Here is a 10,878-nt window from a genome sequence, read left to right on the forward strand (position 1 = left end):
AAAAAAACTTTAAAAAAAAAAAAAAAAGAATGACGGAGCCGGAGTAAAGGCTCCGTGGGAAAGACCACCATGCAAACCTCATAATCGGAGGCCACACCTGGGAATCCATGTACAGGTGGACGCAGAGAAGAGTCTATAAACCTGCCCTCTGTGCCCCTCATGTGTGCACAGATGTGACGTTTTCTTCTTTCTTCACTTTCTCTATGCCCTCTAGACCTGGGTTACTGCGGAGCATGACACACAACAGGTGGGTAATAAATGCCAACAGCCCCAACTTGATTCACTTGTCTGTGTTGGCAGCAGCTTATCACTCACTAATCGTGGGAGATGGGCAGGGCCTCTGACTTCTTAGTGCGGGCCATCCTACACGTGTGCTGTGTGAGCCATCAAAGAGCTAAGACCTCGGCACCACAGCGTAACTGAGTGCGGTGCGGTGTTGAACACAGATGGAACTCTCCTGACAGCTGTAAACCAATTGGCCTGTTCTTTCCCTGCACTCTTTGCCCTAACAGCTCAAATGCTCCCACCGGCAAGCTCTGGCCCTATCTATGGCTCCTTGGCATGTATACACAGCATCGGCATTACCCTCACAGAACTGCTCCAGTAATATTAAAGGAGCATGCTCATGGGCCAGGAACTCTCTGAAGCAAATGGTTTTGAACAAGGGATGATTTTTAACCCTCAAGGGACAGAGGGTAAGGTCTGGGGCCATTCCTAGTTGTCATGTCACAACAAAGGAGCTGCAGGGTTTGGAAGGAGGTCTGGGGTAACAGGATGAACATCACACCATGTACAGGACCCTCAGTGCTCTCCTCAGCAAAGAGGTCCTAGGCCCCAAAGCTCAGCAATCCCAAGAGAATGAAAATCCTTACTGGCAGCCCCAGGACTGTAGACCCTAAGTACATCATTATATCATCCATTTTAACCAGCCCATCACCTAGAACTTGCTCTGGTTTCTCATGCCTGCCCCATACCAAGGAGCAGCCTGTGGTTAACGGTGCAGTAATGGACCTATGTGCCTTTAAGTCTCATTTTTGCTCCCACCCTGAGTGTCCGGTATCCCCCATGTGCTGGGGGAAGGCTCACAGCTGCAGAATATCGCCCATGTCTGGCCCAGAGCAGGTTTCAAAAGGTCTGGTTAAATGAGGCCATGAGTGAATTAACTCCAGGGTATTTTGAATCTAGTCCTAAAAACATATTTTGGGCACTGGAGAGATGGCACAGCAGTTAAGACAGCATGGTGATCTTGCAGACAACCAAAATTGTGTTCCCAGCAGCCAAATAGAGCAGCTTAGAACTGCCTGTAACTCCAGAAACATGGGACCCCAAGCCCTCTTCTGGCCTCAGACTCTGCACTAGTGCACAAACCCACACTCAGATACATTCAGAGTCCAATTCCCAGCAACAACACGGTGGCTCACAACCATCTGTAGTGGGATCCAATGCCCTCTTCTGGTGTGTCTGAAGACAGCTACAGTGTACTCATAAATAAAATAAATCTTTAAAAAAAAAAAAAAGGTAATAAAGGTTAGAGAGATGGCCCAGTGGTTACGGGTACTTACTGGCTGTTCTTCCAGAGGACCTGGGCTTGGGTCCTATCATTCACACAGCAGTTTAAAGCTACCTGTAACTCTTGTTCCAGAGGATCCAATACCCTCTTTCAACCTCTTTGGGTATCAGGCACTCACATGATGTGTAGACATATATGCAGGCAAAACACTCATATCCATACAATAAATAAATATTTTATGAGAGGATAAAAGAAAAAAACTGGGCTGGGGAGATAGTTTAGTCAGTATGCCTTGCAAAATGGAGGACCCAAGTTCAATTCCTAGAACACACGTTAAAAGTGTCCAGCATGGTAGCATGCGCTTACAATCTCAGCACTTGGAAGACAGAATCAGAAGCATTTGGAGCATGTTAGCTAACCTGCCTGGACCCCTGGTCAGTTCCAGATCAACGAGAGGAGAGAACCTTAACACAGACACCCCCCCACACACACACACACGTGCGCATACACACACACACACAGAGAGGGGGGGAGAGGAGAGAGATGGGGTGCAGTTTTGAATACAAACTCCACTTCTCTGAGAATGAACAGATAACACATACTTACCTTTGTCTCCTGGATTCTATACCTGCCTCTGACTCTGCCCAGCATACGTCCAAGTAAATGACATACTCACTCTGAGCCTTTGTACACTGGACACAAGTCTGACCTCACAAGGTAGTGAGGACTCAGTGGATGATATGGGCATTGTACACAGCAAGCCTAGCAGAGGTCAGTAAAATGATGACATTTCAGTATTGCAGAAGGTCCAGAGACAGGCTCCAGAGAGGGTGAGAAACCTGGCCACAATAGCTAAGCACCCCTCATCCTGGGCACAGTAGTTAGACACCCTCACTCTATACGAGCCATGAGTCTAGAAAACCAAGGCACAGGGGGCAGGAAAGACAGCAGAGTGAACTAATACTCCTGAACCCCCAGCTCCCACCTCCATGCCCATCCTCCCCCTCCCCCCTCCCCCGGCCACAGGGCAAACTCATCCAAGAAAAGCTGGCAGAACAACGTTATTCGCCTGTTTCCAGTCAGAGTCCAGAAAACCATTATCAGTTTGAACAAATAAACAAGATCTGGGCCAGGGAAGGGGTCTCAGGGTCAGGCCCATCACCTCTGCCTGCTCCTTGACCCAGGAGGTGGTGTCTGTCTGCGGGGTGGGGGAATCTGGGAACACAGGACTATGTCATTTATAGAGTACTCTGGAAATGTCCCTTCAACAGACAGTTCTGCACCTGGGCCTGCAAACAGCTGGGCTTCTAGGAGGAAGTGAGAGTTTGAGAAAGGTCTGTGTGCTAGGCCCAGAATGGCAGGTGAAGCCAAGGTCAACCCAGGCGCACCATGCCAGGTTCTGGGGCAGTCTGTCCTAGATATGTCACTCTATGCCATTGCTTGGGTCAAGCTCCTGGCCGAACCAAAAGAAAACCATGAACTGGGCCCTTGTCTTTCTGGCATGACCAGCAGGCTTTCACAGCATTATCCTCTCTGAGATCTACCTCAAGTAAAGATAAACGTCCTGTATGCACTTGAGGAAAACAGGTGAGTGGTGTTCTGAGCCTCAGATCAGTCAGCTGAGACCTGGCTGGAGCCAGCAGCTCATCTGCCCGGCACCCAAGGAAGACACATTCAACAGGACATTCTGCTACCGAGGTGGACACGTGGGACAACAGTGGCTCTTTCAGGTGGCCTGTCCCTTTTCCTCCCCTACCCCAAGGTTGTCTCTCTGTAAGGCTCCTTCTAGTGACAGAGCTAGAGATAAAACTCAGTTGGTAGAGTGCTTGCCTAGCATACCTTGATACCCTGGGTTCGGTCCCCAGCACTGCACGAACCAGGAGTAGTGGGGCACACTTGTAATACCAGCACATAGGAGACAGAAGCAGGAGGATCGGATGTTTGAAATTATCCTCAGCTATGTACTGAGTGTGAGGCTAGCCTTGACTACATTAGATCCCGTCACAAACATAAAGCACACATACCACTCACACCTTGGCCCAGCTGCCACCACAAAGTTCCAGGCACTTGCAGTAGCGTGATTTAGAGCAAATCCCTTCACCTCTTTGAGCCTCTGTTTCCTCCTTGAGAGGGTAGAGACAGCAACACCCGTGTTCCTCACAGAGTCTTGAGGACATTTATTGATATGCCCCGTGGGCAAAGGCATTCTGAACGCACTGGCTATGCCCATCTTTTCAGCAGAGCACTAGGAGAAGCAATGGCATCCACTCCACAGAGATGCACAGTCTCCCTAGTCCTCTAGCTGCAGAAATGTGCTCGGTTTTCTACTCGTGGCTCCACTAGGGCTCTTTCCAATTAGCTTAAGGTAGGTATGGATAGCCTTTGATAGTTTGGGGCTAGTGATCCCCAAAGACTCCAGATTTGTACATTACCTCTGTGAGTATCCAGAGCAAGTCAGGGGCCCCATTCACAACCCATCCGACTGCCTGCACAGGACCCTACCTTGTCAAAGGACTGGAGTTGAAGTAGATAGGGCCACCTGTCTCCCACCCCTTACATATTTTCCAGCTTTTGGCATAGTAAAGGGACCTCCCTCAGATTCAACCATAAGGACTAGCTTAAAGGACTAGCTAAAGATATGTGTCCGTCTGCGCACAAGTGTCTTTGCAGGTATACATGCATACACTTGAGCACTCACATCGGCTAGACATTGGTATCAGGTGTCTTCCTCCATCACTCTCCAACTACATTTTTGAGCCAAGTTCACTCCTGAGCCAGGACCACCCTGATTCAGCTAGGTTGGCTGGTTATAAAGCTCCAGAGATCCTTGTGTTTCTACCTCTCCAGTGCTGGGATGACAGATGTATGCCAACAGTCCTGACTTTACGTGGGTAGGTGGGGGCTGAACTCAGATCTTCACATTTGTTTGGCAAGTGTTTTACTGATCGAGAGACTTTCCCTGCTCCTGGATTTTAAACTCCACAAAAGATCAGCTTTGGGCATTTTTACAAGGTCCTCTGGGCCCCCCAAACATTCCACCCCTCCTCTACTGCCCAATCTGGACCCTCCCTTAGTTCCAGCAAACACTGGCTGGGCAGCCCGAGGGCCTGGCTGTCCTCTGGACATCTTCCTGACTTTAAGGAAAACCATGGCCTTACAGGACCTGTTTCTTCACCAGAAACGTGGGCATCCAAACAGCTGCTTCTCAGAATGGGATCACAGTGGACGAGTGTGAGGGAGAAAAAAACAACAAAAACAAAATCAGGAACCTAGAAGAACATTCAGGAACGCCCTCAAAGCCTTTTGCCCTCAAACAGCCCTCAGAGACCCCCAGGCCCTCAGAGCTACAAGCACACGATGTCCCTGCGCACAGTGGTATTCTAGACTCCCTTCTGTATGAAGCTATTCTCTCATGTCTGTGGGACAGGACTCCTGGCATGAAGCCGCCTCATCTGAACTGTTCAACGTCCCTTCCAGGTCCACTTAGAAAGGACTTTAAAATTCAAACTGTCTCCAAAGTGAAAGAGGACACAAGACCCAGCCATTCTCCCCTAGGGCCTGACAGAACTAGGGACAGAACCTGGCCACTTTCTGTAAGTGACAAGTAGCCTACAAACTTATGACCAAAGGCATACATCCATGTCCTAGGAATCTCAATAAACAGCCTCTCTTGGGACCTGGGGTAGGGTAGGATCCTGTCACCCTCGCCAACTGTGTAGAGCTTCTAGTGTGAGCAGGCTTGGGGGCTACCACCTCGGGGGTGGGTGCACAGACACTGCTGGAGTTCCCCTGTCTCTTTCACCTCAGAGAATTTGGGAGCCAAAGACAGGCTAAGACCACCATCCCCTTACCCTTCTGGGATCACTGAATTAATCTAGTGAGGACCCTTGGAGGGCCTCGAGGCACACTAGGGAGAGGTGGCCTGGGACCCACTTGCTCAATGCCTCCTTCTTGGGGAGAGGCAGCTGCTACGGGGTCATCACTGTTTGCCGATGCCACTCCTCCATGGACATCAAGGCGCTTCAAGGAAGAGAACAAAGCCACCCACAGTCTGGGCATCCCAAAGGTGGGCACAGTGGGAGGGTCCTGCCAAGGAACTAAGTCCCGGAGCTCAGGCCCTTCCCGCCTCTGCCCAGTACAGCTGGCCTTTCCCATGGACCCCTCCCACCTGGCAGGGAACAGCCTGCACGTGGCCAGCCCAGCTGCACACACATGGCCCTCATATGAGGCAGCAAGGAGGGCTCGGGTGCAGCTGGGCTGGTGGCAAGTGCCGTAGTCTGACCATCTGCCCTGCACCCCCACCCCGAGACTTGAGGGACTCTGTCCCACCTGCACCTCTGCCAGCAGGCACACAGCCCCCTCCCATTTCTTCCTGGTTGGGAGGAGATGAGATTGCAATGACAGACAGGGGCCTGACTGTTCTCTTGGTGCAGCAGTGCATAAGCCAAGAAGCGAAGCTGTTAAGCACTGGCCACTGGGAGGACTTACTAACCCTGATTCATTCCAGGCTTTGCGGTGACCACACAGCTCTGCAACTGCACAATGCCACGAATGCACCGCCAAGACCCGAGAGTGCCGACACATGGATGCAGTGCAGCACAAATCCTTCAGGGCCACCGGGAGTACAGCAAGACCTCAGCCAGTTCACATAAGCTTCCTGAGACCCTGAGACCACCTTGTATGAACCAGGACACGGGGGAGTGATGACAGCACCTATTTCACAAAGCCAACCAGAACACAGGAAGTTCTAAGCGCAGAGCCTAGTGTGTTCTGTGATTGTTATCAGAATGACTAAATGGATGGCTAGATGACTCAGTGGATACCTGCTGCCAAGCCCGACGGCCTGAGTTCGATCCCCAAGGCCCACATGGTAGAAGGAGAGAACCAACTCCTCAAGTTGTCCTCCGATGTCTACTTACACACTGTGACACACACACACACACACACACACACACACACACTTTTAATAGAATATAATTTTAAAATTCCAAATGAGCTGGGTGTGGTGGTTACATGCCTTTAATCTCAGCACTTTGGACGTAGATGCAAAAGCAAGCAGATTTCTAGAAATTCCAGGCTAGCCTAGTCTACATAACAAGTTAGTTGCAGGCCAACAAAGAGTACACAGAGAGACGCTGTCTAAACGGGGGGGGGGGGGGGGGGGGGGGGGGGGGGGGCGCGTTTAATAAAGCATCCATACTGCTTTGTCTTGTAGAGCCCTGCTCAGTCCTCAGGCCCTGAAGACATACACACATTTGAGAATTCTTCTTCCTTACAGCCCCTGCCTGGTGCAAAGGAGTTGCATGTGAGGTAAGGGATAACATCATGGTGCAACCTTAGCCCAAAAGAGGACTCTCCACAGCCACACAGAAAGCCCAGGAGGCTGAGGTCCCAGGCAGGAAGACACTCCTCCACTGGGAGTGTCTGGTGGCAGGGACATGGTGGGTATTGTCTCAGGCCTTCTCTATATTTCTGTCCTTCTCGGCCAACAAGAAGGTGTCCAATGGGACCCAGCATCCCTTCTAGGGAAAGGACAGAATGGTTAGAGCTAGGAAAAACACACAGTGTGTGTGTGTGTGTGTGTGTTCTTTGGGTAGATGTATTGAACATATGTACATACATTTAACTACATGTGTGTGCACACAAAGCCTCTTTGAAAATGCTTGGACTAACCTTCTGAGGGACACATTGCATTTGATGCTTGTGTGCAGAACTTCCCCTACAGACAGCAGAGGACAGCGACAACCTCCTCTCTGAAAGTCGACAAGGGCACCACCCAGTGGGAAGATCATAGCCACAGAAACTTTCCATGAACTGCTCACTACAAGATGATCTTAGGTGAGTCTCCCACCTTCCCCCTCAGTATTGCTCACTATGAAATGGGTCTATCCCATCTTGACATTAAGATTAAATAGGAGTCCTGTTGAAAGTCACCAAAGCCACAGTACACAAGAGAATTCAAGCCCACAGGCATGAATTCTTGCCCTGGGAAAAGTTGAAGGTGAGGGCTGGAGGAAGAGAAGAGGAGCTGAGAGGGAGGTTTGGGGCATGTGATCCCCCAGTTCTGGAGGGGTTCACCTCGCCACAAGCGACGCAGATATACAGGGAACTCCCTGGCCCTCTGTCAATCTGTCCTGAGACAGGGACTGCAAGATACCCTCCAGGCTGTCACTGCCCAGGCATGCAGGCACAGGGCAGCTGTCCCAGGGTGAAATGGATGGCTCCACAGCTCAGGGAACAGCTGATGTATCTGCAGGCAGTGACAGCCACCCGGCCTCCACCCCACCTCCACAACCAAATGCTTCTCCCAAACCTAGGTTCTAAAGCCACTAGGGTCACTTTCTCCTAGGGGTTTCACGTCCGGTTCATGGATGGACTACATCTCCAATGCCTGACTTTACCCACAGAAGAGAGTGGGGGGGGGGAAGTTTTCCGAAACGGTTTGCTACTGGCTAAAGCCCAGAGAGGTTGAGTAACTTTCCAGGAGGCAAACAGCTAATCAATGTCAGAACGAACAAACAAAAATTTCATCCATTAAAGAAGTAACACCCAGCACCCACTCCAACCCTTTCTGTGACCTGGATGAGAGGCCTATCCCACACCCTTTAAGATCTTACCCCTCTTTAAGAAAGTGAGAAACTAGAGAGTCCCGGGGAGGGGGGAGTACCAAGCTTACTTAAGTGGAACTGTCAAAACTGCCTCCACCCCATGCCATGTTAATTCTCCAGTCAAGTATTCCTTATCTTCCCCAATAGGTATTGTCAGGTGAGGGCAGTCTGTCCCCAGTACCTAAGGAGGAGCGCCCTGGCTTATCCAGAGCTAGGCTCTGTTGACCCCACCCCTGTCCCGGAAAGAATCCCCAGCAGTCTCCTGGACAGAGGTGACTGGTGTGAAGACGAAGGGCAGTGGTGGGCAGGTTCTCCTGGAAAAGTTGCTGAAGCTGTACCAGGAAGAACCACAGCCTCATAGCCCGGGTCCTTCCGGACTCCAGGAACCAGGGAAGGAGCGCAGAGAACTTAGAAGCAAGTTGATTGATCATGGAAACAGGAGCTGAAAGGAGCTGACAAACCACCCCCCACACCCCCTCCAGGTTGCCCTTTACATTCCAGGGCCCCCCAGGAGCGCACCTCTGTGGTGTTGTGTGCCTCGGTGCCACCAATAGGGGGCCGAGACCCCAAGCATGCCAAGTGCACAGAGCGGAAAGGTCGTGCTCTGCTCCCCTCCCCTGCCAGGGGAAGATTCCCACATTCCACCTCTGTATTCTCCACCAAGCCCAAGAGACCAGAAGATAAATACTCGCTGCCAAACAGGTCAACTACAAGACCTGAGGTCAGACGCGCAGTTACCCTGGGGGACAGGGGCGTGTCTAGCCCACAGATCCCTAGCTTTCGCCCACTTTGCAAACTACGAGTTGCAATAATGGTAACTCCAATCTGCCTGCCCTGTGCGATCCTAACTCCGATCCTGGGGCCACCTACCCACCCACTCCCGCCACTGTAGCCCGGCGGCGGTTAGTGGGTACCTGCTTCCTCAGCGCCTCGAAGGCTGCGCTGATGGTGTGCACCCGCGTCCGCTCCCTGGCGTTGGCCAGGAGCCTCCGGGTCTGCTGCAGGGCTTTGATCTCCGTGGAGGCGGCGGTCGCTTCGCCTGGCCGTTTCCTAGGCGACGCGGAAGAATCCGGGTGGTTATTGTAAATTACGTGTGAAATTGACGAGTAGGAACTTTCCCCCGGGCGCGTGGGGGGCGCGGGGCGCACTGGGGACTCTTGTGGCGCCGCTGGGGGTGCGAGAGGCGCGGACGGCGTGGGACGCGCGGGAGGGGCGCACAGCAAGATGCGTGGACGAAGAGCCTGCTCGCGGAAGGGCTGCGCCTCGGGATCCCCGGGGGCCAAGCTGTGGGACGCGGGAGGCGGCGGTGGCGTGGGTAGCCCCGGTCCCACTGTGCCCAGAGCGAAACCGCGTTTGCGCGCGTCTGAGACCTCAGGCGCTCTGATGGCCCGGAATTCCCTGACTGTGTCTGTGCCTCCACCTGGAGGCACTGCCGGCGCCACCGAGGCTGGTACTGGGGTCGCGATCGGGAACGGTTGTGTCCTGTCCCGGAGCCCGTTGGTGGCGGCGGTGGCGCTGGCTGTGGCGCCGAGCTCGGGAGTTTCCAAGTCCAATCGGAAAGTTTTATAGCCATTCGTGCGCCGCACCGGCTCCTTGCTTTTCCGCTTGAGCTTCTTGAGGCCGTTCAGCTCTTTCACGCACACGGTCTTCCACGGCCCGTCCTCGAGGACCGGGATGTGCTTCATGGCGCGGACGGCGTGAGGCAGGGGCGTGGGACTGCCCGGGACGCGCGGCCGCTGCGATCGCTCTGCACGCCGCGCGCCTGGCTGTGCCCGGTGGCCGCCGCACTCAGCGCCGCCTTGTCGCCGCGCTCTCTCCTCCTCCCCTCCCTCCCCGGGTCCCTCCCTCGCACCCCCACTCCCGGGGCAGCTGCGCCTCCGGCTCCGTGAAGCCTCGGAGGCTGCCGGTTCCCCGGGAGAGCTCAGAGTGTCATCTGAAGTCGCTGCCTCCCTGCCAGCATTTCTGCAGAACGCCCGCTGCGCTCCATCTGTGTTTGTTTAGCCTCAGTTTACACAGAAGCCCAGTTCGCAAGATCACTCAGCGCCGCCCGCCCGGAGAGGAGGCAGCTCCCGCCGCCACCGCCGCCGCCGCCGCCGCCGCCTCCCGAGCCCAGGCCGCCCGAGCCGCGAGCGCCTTTAAAGAAACAGGAAGCATTTTTCAAAACAGCTGGGCTGAGGGCCGCCTCCTTTGTCCGCGTGCTCTCGGCCTCCCCCCAACCCCCATGCCTTCTGCCGGAACCTGCCTCCTCCCGCTCGCCCTCTCCGCCCCTACCCAAGTTGGGGGCGCGCCTCCTCTCCCCAAAGACAGCCTGCACTCTCCACTACTGTCCCGAGCACGTGGCTGCTGACTGCTGTGGCCCTTCATTGCCCAGCCTTGTTGGCCTGGTGGGTGACGCAGCGACGACCTTCCCCACCCAGAACCTTCCCGTCTACCTCCCACCCAAACTGTCCAACAGAGGGAGAAACCCCAGCGCTTCTGGGAGGGGAAGATAAGTGGGAGAGAAGAACCCCAGAGTGGCTGGTCATTGTCATCCCACTGCAGGGCCTTCTCCCTTCTTGCTCCTATTTGCTGGAGCAGAGGTCTTAGGAACAGAACACCAGACACTGGGAAACTGAGGCACCAGAGAGCACGGGAGGCAGGGAAGGGTGCAAATGTCTGGTTTAGCAGCTGTAACATCGGTGAAGATCTGAAGTCATCTCACCCGAGGCGCCCTGCTAAACCCAGATTTACTCGTCTATGAAATGAGGAATCTGGAGAACA

At 53.6% G+C, this 10,878-nt stretch overlaps 1 protein-coding gene across 1 annotated transcript in view; it reads right to left on the reverse strand.

Annotated features, from left to right (window-relative positions):
• The window catches only part of Atoh8 (atonal bHLH transcription factor 8), a 31,092-nt gene extending 20,784 nt beyond the window's left edge, over window positions 1–10,308 (reverse strand). The window contains exon 1 of the mRNA XM_031382166.1: window positions 9,033–10,308. Coding sequence (XP_031238026.1) covers window positions 9,033–9,803 — 771 coding nt within the window. The 5' untranslated portion in view covers window positions 9,804–10,308. The remainder of the gene's footprint in view (window positions 1–9,032) is intronic.
• Between the last annotated feature and the right edge of the window lie 570 nt (window positions 10,309–10,878).

Source organism: Mastomys coucha, unplaced genomic scaffold, assembly GCF_008632895.1.
Source record: "Mastomys coucha isolate ucsf_1 unplaced genomic scaffold, UCSF_Mcou_1 pScaffold20, whole genome shotgun sequence".
NCBI classification, from domain to species: domain Eukaryota; kingdom Metazoa; phylum Chordata; class Mammalia; order Rodentia; family Muridae; genus Mastomys; species Mastomys coucha.